The 12,390-nt window shown below is 25.6% G+C and overlaps 2 protein-coding genes across 19 annotated transcripts in view; both read right to left on the bottom strand.

Annotated features, from left to right (window-relative positions):
* The window catches only part of LOC129609873 (casein kinase I), a 55,336-nt gene extending 54,371 nt beyond the window's left edge, over window positions 1–965 (bottom strand). For 3 of the 18 annotated variants that reach the window (XR_008697042.1, XM_055522042.1, XM_055522041.1), the window contains exon 1: window positions 169–961. The gene's annotated coding sequence lies outside the window, so the exon portion shown is untranslated. Of the gene's footprint in view, window positions 1–168 lie in introns of all 18 variants that reach the window. The other 15 variants (XM_055522044.1, XM_055522035.1, XM_055522050.1 and 12 more) reach the window with 10 other exon arrangements.
* Window positions 966–3,912: 2,947 nt separating this feature from the next.
* LOC129609705 (RING finger and SPRY domain-containing protein 1-like) lies at window positions 3,913–6,779 on the bottom strand. The gene is made up of 8 exons (XM_055521812.1): window positions 6,412–6,779; window positions 5,924–6,347; window positions 5,448–5,565; window positions 5,187–5,350; window positions 4,814–5,124; window positions 4,611–4,752; window positions 4,326–4,444; window positions 3,913–4,251 (listed from the first exon to the last, which is right to left on the bottom strand). The coding sequence occupies exons 1-8, from the start codon at window positions 6,603–6,605 to the stop codon at window positions 4,134–4,136; spliced, it is 1,590 nt and encodes a 529-aa protein (XP_055377787.1). The 5' UTR covers window positions 6,606–6,779; the 3' UTR covers window positions 3,913–4,133.
* Window positions 6,780–12,390: the final 5,611 nt, after the last annotated feature.

Below are 12,390 nucleotides of genomic sequence, written 5' to 3'. Positions count from 1 at the left end.
TAAGAAACATGAAAAAAAAATTAAGTATTAGACCTAAATTACATTTTTTTTTTTTTATAAAATTTGATATTCTTTAATATATTTATTATATATATATATACGTAATATACATAATCATATTATTTATATATATATATATATATGTTTATTAGGTATTATACTACCTACCTTTTATCAATAACACTCAAATGATGATTTCAAATTTTCTTAATTAGGGCACATGACAAGCTGTTCATTTTGCATTGAACTTTTATCACATAAAAACTATTAAGTGTCTTTTTATTTATATATTATGTATTTTTTTAAGCTTTTATCTAATTTAATTATTATTTTTTTTTTAATTTTAATTTATATATCTTTTGTTACCGGCGAATAAATAATTCTTCAGACGGCCAACTATATTCAGTGGCCATTTTTTATAAACTGCACATCACAATTTTGACAAATTGCATTTTGTGTGTGGCAGAAAAATTTTCTTTTTTTTTTTTTTTGTTTTATATAAAAATTTTCAGTGAAAATTATTACTTAAGTAAATTTTATATTATAAATTATATCATATATATCATTATATATTTATTTTAAATAAATTATTTTAGTTCAAGCCAGATATTCCTTTGGTAATTAGCATTAATAGTAAAAAAAAAAAATTTTTTTTTCTTTCCTCTTTTACAAATTTACATCTAAAGTATTTGAAGTGAAAATTGTAAAAAAAAAAAAATAAAAAAGAAATTGGAAAACGCAAGCGCTTTAAAATTTTAGAAAAAAAAAATAACACTTTTAATTAAACTAAAAGAAAATTCTAATAACAATTAAATAAACACCTTAGATCACTTAAACTTTCATATTTTTTTCAAATAAACTTTATTTATAATTTAATTAGAATATTTTTATACTCATTATTTTAATAAGCCTAATAAGGTATTTTGTTAAACTCACAAATCACAAAAAGTCAGAAACAGGTATTGCCCATCAAAATGAAAGACATACACAAAATTATTTTAAGATGGATTTTGCTGCAACATAGCAGAAAAATGCTTAAATATAGCAACGCTTTAGACAATTTCACGTAAGCAAATTTAAATGTGTGCTTGCGTATTTTTTGTGTAAAAATAAGGAAATTGTAAATAAGATAACAATATCAAAATTCTCAGCTGGTTGCTATTATTTGATACTTTTAAAATAAAGAATAAACTTGCAACATTTCCATGAACAATGTTTTCTTATCATTATAATATAATTTCCAAAGTTTTTTCTCAATTAACTGACGAACTTTAAGGTTTAGTAAAAATTTGCGCTCTATATTCTCGTAATTTTTAATAAAATATACTACATGTTCTCAAATATGGTTATAATACAAAATGAAATGAAAAAAACTGCATCCCTATACCGGTCTTTTGTCTAATATACGCTACTGGAGCAAAGTTCTCTGCCATTTTAAATCATTTATTTTTATACTAGATTAATTTTTATACGTTTTATGTAGATAATGTTTTCCATAAATTAGTAAGTAAGCAGAATACAAAGTTTAAAACACAAATTTTCTAATAATTTCAAAATTTCAGTATATTATTATTACAAACAGTATACTGTACGGCAATACTATAGTTTACTGTTTCATGAGTTGGTGTTCATTGAATTGGTATAAATGCAACTAATTTGTACAAAAGTTGTTTTACGAGAAATCTGAAAGTTTACAAACTACAAATTTCAACTAAAGCGACGTATTCATAGCGAAATTTAAACTCTTCAACTGAGTCTAACATTACAGCAGATTCAGACCTGTCAAAAAAAAAAGATCATGTTGGGTTTTTATCACTGTACAAAGCTAAAAATTCGTATTTTTTTTACGTTCAGCATACTTTGATTCCACGCTCTAACATACTATTTTGACTCGTCAATTTTTAAAAATATTTAAAACAAAATAATATTGTCGTTTTTATTTTTACTCTGCAACTGATCAAATTCAACCTTTGAAAGAAAAAAAGCTAAAAGCCAAAACGGCCTGAATGTTAGTTACTGTTTGGTAAACATGTGGCTAGTTTTATATACATAAGCTGTTACATATTGCTAAACATTGTTTGTATTAAATTGTATACAAATTTTGACAATCACAATTAGTTAATTTCAAGGGCTGTGTTGAATAAGGAAATGTCACTTTAGTTATTCGTCTTAAATAGTCAATGGACATTTCAATTAAAAAAATTGTACTTCAATCTTCGCATTGCTTTGAGTGTGTAATAAGGCAACAATAATATAGATTTTTATTACCAAGATGTTACAAAAACTACTACATTTACACATGAGTTAAAATTTCTTGTAATTTTTTTTTTACTTCAGGACATGATATGTAAAAATAACATTTCTATACAAAGTGTTTAAATGCTTATTATGAACTAAGTTTTCTATTCGAATACTGTAAATGACTGAAATAGGATAACGCACTGTTACAACATCGTTTAATTTTGTGGAAAAAATTTCAACGTCATGCATACTTTACTACATTTTTAAAAAAATTTTGTAAAATTTTGAATAGCGTCTATGCTATTTAAATAGTACAGAAAAACTTGTTTATTTTTTATGTTCTTACATACTTTAATCTAGTTAAAAGTTTCAAATTACATATTAAGAAGAAAGTTTTTGAGAAATCCTAGAGAAATTTTGACGGGTGTAGTACATAGTCATAAGAAATTTGAGTCAAAATTTTGTTATAACTATTGTTATCATTTGATTAAAGTATTAATTCCTTAAAATATTAATGCTGTCTTAAACTTAAAACTATTTTAAAATTTTTGATCCTGCAAAAATTCTTGAAACCTTCAGCTGTTTAAGGTATGTACCAGTACCTTGTGCGAATTAAATGTCAAATTATTTTAGGAATTGTCAAATGTGGCGGCAATATACAATGTGTAGCTACTTTTGCTGATGCTTATAGCAATATTCCATATTTCTAACGGTATAATTATGAAACATTGCTGTAGCGTTACAAATTTTAAATTTCCCAAAGTTATAAATAAAATTCGTTTAGAATCATAATGTTGTTTAATTTTATTACAAAATGTATTTTAAAAGTTTAGTTTAAAATAATATTCATTTAAATCTTTAAATTAGAATACTTAAATAATTTTAAAATCATATGAAAAACCTATAGATATTGTGGACTCTAGATTTTCGTAAGTATATTACGAGTATAACAATTATATTTTTATAAAATTTTAAACAAAATTTCTAAATTTTGAATTCCCTGGTTAAAAAACCCTTTTATCTGAAAATTTAAGTTTGATTACCAAAAAGTTTTTGATTTATTAAAAAATTTCTACTTTTTCTAATCCCATGGTTTATCTTCTGAAATTCGCTTAAAAGAAGCTCGAAATACAAAGTATGTACTTGCATAAATACATTTGTATAATTATAAAAGTCTAATATTAATTATACTTTTATTGGATGCGGAATTAGAAGATCAGTTAACGATGATTTGATTTGATGTTTTGACTATCGACAGATTTTTATTAGGATAGTTGCCGATGGTTTTCTTCGACAGTTTCGTTTGTTTTTTAATAACAGCAAAATGAATACGTAGTTTACCATATACTGTTATTTTAGAAAATACAGACTTTGAAGTTAAGTTAAGTTAATTAAGTTCTTAGAAATCATTCGATAACTTTTTCATTTTTTGATTTTATTTGAATTAATTTTGTAATTACTTTTTTTTATAATTCGTATTTAATTTAGATATTGACGAAGACATCTTGGTATTCTTAAGCAAATCTAGATAAATCTTATACTCGAATAGGCTTAATTTATGATGATTCAAGTTATGTAAATAAAAATACAATTTTATAATTAGGTACATAATCAAAATAAATTACAATTCAAACAAAATATATTTATAAAAAAATAAAGTTTTTAATATGTAGATAAATTAAATTTTTTTTTCCTGAAAATTATCGATGGAATTAATCAATTTACATTATTATTATTATTTTAGATAAAATTTATTAACATAGAATTAAAAAATGCATTTTTCTCTCTAAAATTAACAAAGGGAATAAAACCTTACATACAAAATATATGTATATTTGATCATTCTTTTTCTTTAATAATAAAACAAGGTGAAACCTACACGATATTAGTTATCACGTAATTAAATCTTCGACAACAGGATTATCTATATTGTCTATTACAATTTCCTCAATTGCTGCTCTACACATGGGACAGTGTTGGATTTGTACAGAACATTTCGAACAAAAACCCCTTAAAATATATTCAATTATTATCTTGTTATTAATTAACAATACATATTTATATATATATTTTAATATATTTACCTGTGTTTGCATGGTTCAAGTCTTATGACTCCTTTTCTGTCAAAGCATAGTGTACAAGAATCTTCTCGTACACTTAACTTTCTTAATTTCTCCAAATAAATATGCCGTGGTAAAATGATCTAAAAAATGTTTTTTGAAATTTAATAAAATTTGCTATAACTTTGTCGAGTTAATAGTAGCTGTAATTTATAAATTTAAAATTAATATAATAAAAGAGCAGTATACACGCTTTGATGACTTTTTTAATATTAACCCTATAATATATTCTACATCAAGCATTTTTACCTTATCTTGAGTTTTTAAGGTCGCATTGTCGTTAAAATTACTAAAATTTCTATTTTTAGGAGGATACTTAAATGGTTCAGAACCAAAATTAAATCTACATTGTTGAAATGACATAAAACTAGCAGCAGCAAAAAATCCTTCTCTATTAAAAGAGAAAAAAAATTAAGTAAGCAGAATTTGTATTTTTAATATCAGATAATTACTTTGCATTGTCAAAAACTTGTTTATAAATATCACTTTCCACTCCATTAATGCTAAAAACACATTCTTTTTTATTTAAATCTAATAAGCAACCAACAATGCTTCCACTTGTCCATGCCGGAAGGTTGTGTGAAGTAGCTTTTGCATTGTGCCAAACTAATTTACGACAGCCATCAAATGCAATTGAGCATATATCGTCTCCAATTCCATATCCATCATCGCTTAGAAAATTAGAATCTTTTGTAGCCCAACCTATTTGCATTACACCTGGTGTAACTACTAAAACTTCATAATACCAACAACCAGTTGTTATCTACAAAAAAATTTTTTTTATTGGAATGAGTTTTTCTTATATGTATTTTTAATTTAGTTTACTTGAAATGTGCATCTGACGCTTTCGAATGTATATGCATCACATCTTGCTTCTAATCCATCAGGCGAAATTTTTAAATATTCGCTTACGTCTTTAGTATTCAGCATTACATTCACATTACTAGTGTCAACAATTTCATAAGAATACTTTCTACTATCTAAAATAACTAAATTGGAAAACATTTTTTAAAATCAATTCAATAAGATTTAAAATAAAATTATTAATTTTTGGAATGTTCAGGAAAAATGATATTTAATATTTACAATAATTGTCCAAACACCAACGTGCACAAAATCCTATTTGGCGAAGTATGTAATCATTGTCTAATGTGTATTTTTCTAGTTTTAATAATGGATTGCTTTTACATTGTTCGATTTTTTTCTGTAAATAAATTTTAAATATTCTAATGTTAATTCCAAATAATTTTGCATTAATAATCTCTTTGTATATAGAGAATCTTTTATAAGTAAATGAAAACTTAACAAAATTTTTATTTCATTATTGCAAATTTTAACCTGATAATTAGAGTAATTTTTTTCACGAATGCTACTAGAAGTTTTTGGGTTTGAAAATAATTGCAGAATTTTTTACATATTTTATTTTACAGCTATAGTTTCATTAACTATGTATTTCAATTTACATACATAGTCACATATGTACAGACATACGTATGTTCATGTTCAAATTTCCACGTTTTATCCTAATCAGTTATAATTATCTAATCATTTCTTATACTTACCTTAATAGTCGCTTTATTTTCGCTTGTAAGTGCGAATTTTTCTAAGGCAATTATTGATAGTAATTTTATATTATTATTTGTATCATCTGATAAATTATCAACTAAATATTGCAATGTATTTTCAGAAAGTAAAGCTATACTGCTAGGTCCGGCTAATTTTTCTGCCAGGCAACCTAATATAACACAAAAATTTCGTTCTGTAGATAAATGTTCAAATACTGTTTTTCCAACAATTTCAGTTACTTCCATGACACATTCCTTTGTAGGTAATGGACTATCATCTAATAATAGAGCTATAACATTAAATCCCATTGGATGCTCTGATGGCACGCTTCTAATTAAAGATCTTATAAGTTCCATCCAACCTGCCGGTTTATCCGTTATAGCATTTAATAAAATCATTGAATTGGGAGGTTCAGGCTCACTAAAAAAAATGTGATATTTATAACAGTAAATTCATTTACAAAATCATTTCATTTATCATTTACTTATCAACAGTGGCTGCAATAACATCTAAAGTTTCTTTAACTAAAATATCCACCCTTTCAGCTAAAGTTTTGAATTGATTACATGATGTTGCATTGCTTTGATCACTTTCTACGGAACCATTGGGTTGTTCAACATATTCTCTAATTGATGATACTCCTTCTTCAATTTTATCTTTGCAGAGGCATACACCCATGTCGTTTTTTTATATCTTCAAAAAAATTCCACTAGCATTCATTTGAACACATACTCATTTCTAACACAATATATAATTAAATTTATGTAGGCATTTAAAGGCCAAATTTATAAAAATTTTTCTATTTTATTTTAAAAAAATATTTTTAATATTTCTTTTGCAAACGATAAACAATGTGCAGGGAAAAATGACACATATGAAATGACATAAGTTTAAGTTTTCAAATCCATTCATATATAATTGACTTTTTCGAGTCAAATGTCATTTAAGATTTCCAAACTAGAGGTCTCTTCAGTAGACAAAAACTTAATTTTCTTAATTAATTATTTTTGATAATTTGCAGATATTTTTCCCTTCTATTATAACTCTGTGCCACATTCTTAACCAATAAGAGGATTCCAAAAACAACAAAACTATATGGAGTTTGCGATGGGCTAAATTCAAACGTAAGCGAAATAAACAAACGAATTCAAACAAACTAGAATGCTTTTTAAAGAGTAGACACCCACTAAAGCAAAAATAAATAGGTTATTTCTTAATTATAAAGTTTTTCAAAGTTAAGGTCCTCTTAAAAAAATTAACCAGAAATTACTTAATTTACTTAAATTACTTATTTTTTTGACAAGTTGTATTTTTGGCCGAAACCAATTGTTTTCTCCAAAAGACATTTTTATTTTCACTTTTTGAAAGCGGCTGCTAATCACTTATTGTTGGCCATCTAGTTTTATTTCAATGTATGTACTCATAATATAAAAATTATAATATAAATAATTTATATCGACAGATGTCACTAGCATTATGTTTTTGTTACTTATTATTGAAAGAGTCAACTATTGAACAGAAGATGGTGCTCAATGATAAAAATAAAATAGATTCTCTTGTGTAATTATTACTTATTTTTAAAAATTTTGTAATTGTTTGTAAATCAATTTTTTTACATTTGAAAATAATTTTAATATAAAAATTATAATATGTAATTGGGAATAATCATTCTGATTTTTTAAAAATTAATAGAGACATTACGGATTAATAAAGAAATTGAAGAAGTGAAATGTTCATACTACACTACTTAAACTTATAACACTTTTCAAACTTGTTTTAGTACTATATGATGTTAGATCAAATATTGTGAAATTTTAATACTATTGAAAATTCTAGTGAAATTTTAACACCATAATTGCTTGGCTACTCTTGTAAGCATTTATGTAGCTGAAACTTAATTTTGTTGGAATACTAGTCCGGTTAGTATACTCTTTTAGGTAAAATTTGAATACTCTATTTGAATATGGTTTCTGAAATATGATATGTCAAGTAATTGAAAGGTGTTACAGACAAATTTTATCATAATATTGACCCTTTTACCAAAGTCATATATATGCCAAAATCAGTAACACTATGTTTTACAGTTTCTAAGCTACTTCAACAATATTGTTTCAATTGGACCCAAATTTAATAGGATTTCTTACCTTATTACTTTCTCTTATTGGTTAAGAATGTGGCATAGAGTTATAATTTGTTTATTAGTTATCGTTAGAACGGACGGACAGATTTGTGATTTAATGAAAAAAAAAATTTTTTAACGCTCGGAAATTTTTAAAGAGTTGCGTGTCAATTACTTACGAAATTTCTTTCATTAATATATTAAATTTCGTGGGCTGCTATTCGCCCAAGTCTTGTCTATGCGTAATTCGAAATTTTTTTATCTAAAATTAATTTTGTTTTTCTATTAAAGCCGTGTTTCAATGTAGCCAAACCATCTCTGCTAACTAATGAAATGTTAACATTTTTTGTCATAAAACATGTTTGTACAACAACACATATATCTAAAATTACATGTTACAATAAAAAGTAGACTCTTTCAACTCTCTGATTTTAGAGATGCCTACAAATGATTTTTCATTAATTACGAAACACAATGTTGTGATCAAGCAATTTAAGGAAGTTTCATTTTCTTCAAATTTTTCATTGTCGAAAGAATCTTGAAATAATGTTGAAATTTTATTAAATTAATTTTTCCGTCCGTGCCAAATTACCTTAAAAATTAAAAACAAAAAAAAAAATCTCCACAATTTCATATAGAAGTTTTTCACAAGAAAAAAAAAACAAAATTTTTTCTTCTTGCAGAACAATAATTTTTTTAAGGGCTATGTAAAAAGAACACTCATCTGAAAAATTACTACATAAAGGATTGCGTTATTGTTGTTTTTATAATAAAAAAAAAATAAATAAAACCAATAACAATAAAAACAATTATATTTCACCTTTCAATAAAAAAACAAAAATTAAAAAGTACTACTCGAATTTCTTCTCCTACTTCAGTTCCATTTTTAAGAGTCTCTCTTTCTCTCTACAATGGTGGTCTTCACAAGGTTTTCTCTTTGTATTTATAATTTCATAATAGTTAAGTTTAGGACTTGTTTTCATATTTTATTTTATAATAAATACATACATACATGTATGCATGTGTGTACATATATATTGTATGAGCATATAATGAGGAAAAGGAGAGCATTTTTGATTTTAGACTTGAAAAGGATAAAAGAATTTTCATGGAACGTGCCTGATTTGTAATTTTTTTTTTTTTTGTTAATTTTCTCAATATTATTATTTTTTAAAAAAAACCATATGTCTCAATGTAAAGGTTCTTGTATAGTTATTTTTTTTATTTTTTAAGTGGCATGGCACTATACGACAATAACACTTAATATATTGTGGTAATTATTAAAGTATATATATACGGCCATCTACATATTCATGTATTGTTCGTGTTCATATAAGCATAAGCGTTAACAATTTCAGTTCTTTTATATGATATTTGTATACTTAATTACATTCAGTGTATATAACACTTATATAAATTATATGGTATAATAAGTATCGTAATGCATTCGAAAATTTTGAACTTTTTTAAATTAAAATTTTACTATCAGCTACGTACGTACGTGCTACTATAGTTGATTTTGCTTCCAATTTTAAAAATATTACAAGGGAAGTTTAGCGGATTGATTAAATTTTCCCTAATAGGTGCAACTTATATAGTCTTATATTAATTCTGCAGTGCAATATTTCAAGGATAAAAGGAAATTCTAAAGTATTCTCTAGTAATTTTAATCTATTTCTTTAATAAATTTAATTTTAGATGATAATCAATGTGTTGAGCAATAGATTTTGTATATAGGTCTATAAGAAGAAGATCTATAAGCAGAATATTAAACTTTAATATTTGAAGCTATTTTGTTATTCAGTTAGCATCTAATTAATTTTTGGAAACTGTAATCTGTATTAGTATACTATAAATTGATTAAATTTAGAAAATAAAAAATTTTCATATTTGTGCTAAATTTTTTTGAATTAAATTGGAAGCTTATTTTTAAATATTTTATACTTGTCATCAAAAATTTTTAAATTTCGAATATTACTGAGCTTTCAGGTTATCCAATTCGAATATGACTTGTTGGAAAAGTTTCGATGTCAGCTTAATTTTGTTTTTCTCCTAAAAACGTTACTATCTTTAAAACTGGCAGTATGTTGTTACGAATGTTTGGATGTGATAATAGAAAAGAAATTTCGTTGGGTGAGTCTATACGTATCTTACGGAAGTATCCTAATGTTCTTTTGAATCTCATATTTAAGAATATGGAGCCTTTGTGTTTCGCTTAAGCTTAAATGGTAAAAAGATATTAAATTAAATTTGACTATATGAATAATTTTTAAGAATTCTGTTATAATTTTGACTGTCTTTAAAATTTAGATTGTAGACTTGTATAGTGGGAGCAATAGTGCACCGTCACCCCCCCACCCCTTTGAATGCGTGGCATGCCCTACAACACACGCTCGGGACCCACCCTCCTGATAAATTTGTGTGGTCAAGCAACGTGTGAGGTCCGGAAGAACGCAACTCCGCCGCCGTGAAGCCCCCCCCAGCGCGACAGCATTCTCCTATGAGCGACAGCATTGTACTCCCCCCAGAAGGTTCACTGAGGTTTCCACATTCTTCTCACTTTCCAGACCTAGCCGAAGGAAGTGGCCCCTAAATCTGCAGTGACCCGACAAGACCCCGGTCAGAATTCTCACCTGGTTCTTGCCCATTCCTACAATTTTCTTAAATCACTTCTGGTCATAATCCACCAGTAGTTCCTTGGTCTGCCGTGACTGTCTTGAAAATACTTAGGTATTAAAATACAGTCATACATTTTATGCGATCAAATGATGCTTCAAAATTTTTGCTTAAAAAATACTTGTTTAAATTTTTTGTAATTATCATTGAGTCGAATTTTTTTTTTTCTTCTATAATAAAACTACTTAGTCATATTTTGAAATAATTTACCTGTAATCACCTTTAAATGGTGTTACCTTTTATTGTTCTTTAAATAGATTAAATATATTGAATTAATACTTTTAAGTTCTACCTTATTTTAAGAAGATATTCATAGCATTTTCATGCACATACAAACCATATACTTTCCACAAAATACCTAGAGAAAGTAAAAGAAGTATGGGCTTATTGTATTCATATATATATAGTCTTATAAACAATTTGAAGGCGCTTAACCGATTAAAGGATAATCTCTCTTTAAATAGATCTAAGTATATTTCTAATATATATACATATACATACACACGCATCATATATATTATTTATGAATATTTTAAAAACAATAGCATTAAATATAATTGACAATGCACGCTCTTTTATATTCGATTTACACATACACACACACTCACATTATTCCATTTGTTTCAAAGAAAAACGAAAAGATAAATCACAAAGTAAAGAAAGAAAAAAAAAAAATTGAAAGGACATAAATTATTATACTTGCACAGGATAAAAACCTACCAAATCTTAAAAATAAAAACGAAAAAAAAAAGATGAAAAATAGGATGTCCTTTCGTTAATCTTAGAGGATTACATTGTCTGGCGCCTGTTTACATTCTATATATTTTTTTTATTCTTTCATTTGGCTTTTGTTTGCTGGCTCTTTTCTTTTTATTTTTTGTTTACTACAATATTGCAAGGGCCATCATTATTACCTTTAAATATAATTTAAATATAAAGGATATGCGAAAATATTTAAAAATTAGGTTGAAAAATTAAAAAAAATTATTTTTTTTTTGAAATTCAACAAAGGATATTTCAAGTATATATAATATTTATCAATTATTTTCCATCTATACCTCTCGATCTGATCTAATTCTAAGTAAATATGAAAATGGGAAAATTTAAAAAATTTTCAAAATTTTTAATACCATGTTTGTTTGTATTTTGCATTTTATTTGCATAATTTTCTAAACAAAATGTTCTACATTTTCATATTGCAATTCAAATTAAGTTCATGTGTGTCTTAAAATTTTGGACATAAATACGAAATGTATGTATTGTTAAATTTTAAAATTTTTGTGAAAATTATTTCTTCAGTGGCTTATGCGAATGAATGACGATTTAAGAAAAATTTATTGAAGAATTTTTTTACTTGGTACTTAAATATTTCTGAAACCAAGTGTTGAAGAATCTAAGGCTGATACAGGTAATCTAAGGTTAGATTGCGTTTAACTGTCATATTTACGCAGTTATCAATAATAAAAATGTGAAAATTCAGATATAAAATAAAAAAAAATGATCTAATGTTTTTAGTTAACATACCTAGAATTTCGCTTTGTACTACTAGAATTCCCTGAAAAGTTCATCAGTTAGTTTTGGTAATAACCGAAACTTAAATATTAAATTTCAAGAAATTCCATCAATCCATTCTATAGATATGGTAGAAAATATAAAATCGGCCCCCAG

The sequence above is a fragment of the Condylostylus longicornis genome, unplaced genomic scaffold, assembly GCF_029603195.1.
Source record: "Condylostylus longicornis isolate FDR11 unplaced genomic scaffold, ASM2960319v2 ptg000040l, whole genome shotgun sequence".
NCBI lineage: Eukaryota > Metazoa > Arthropoda > Insecta > Diptera > Dolichopodidae > Condylostylus > Condylostylus longicornis.
The sequence above is the reverse complement of the archived record's forward strand: the minus strand, read 5'-3'. Positions and strand labels throughout refer to the sequence as shown.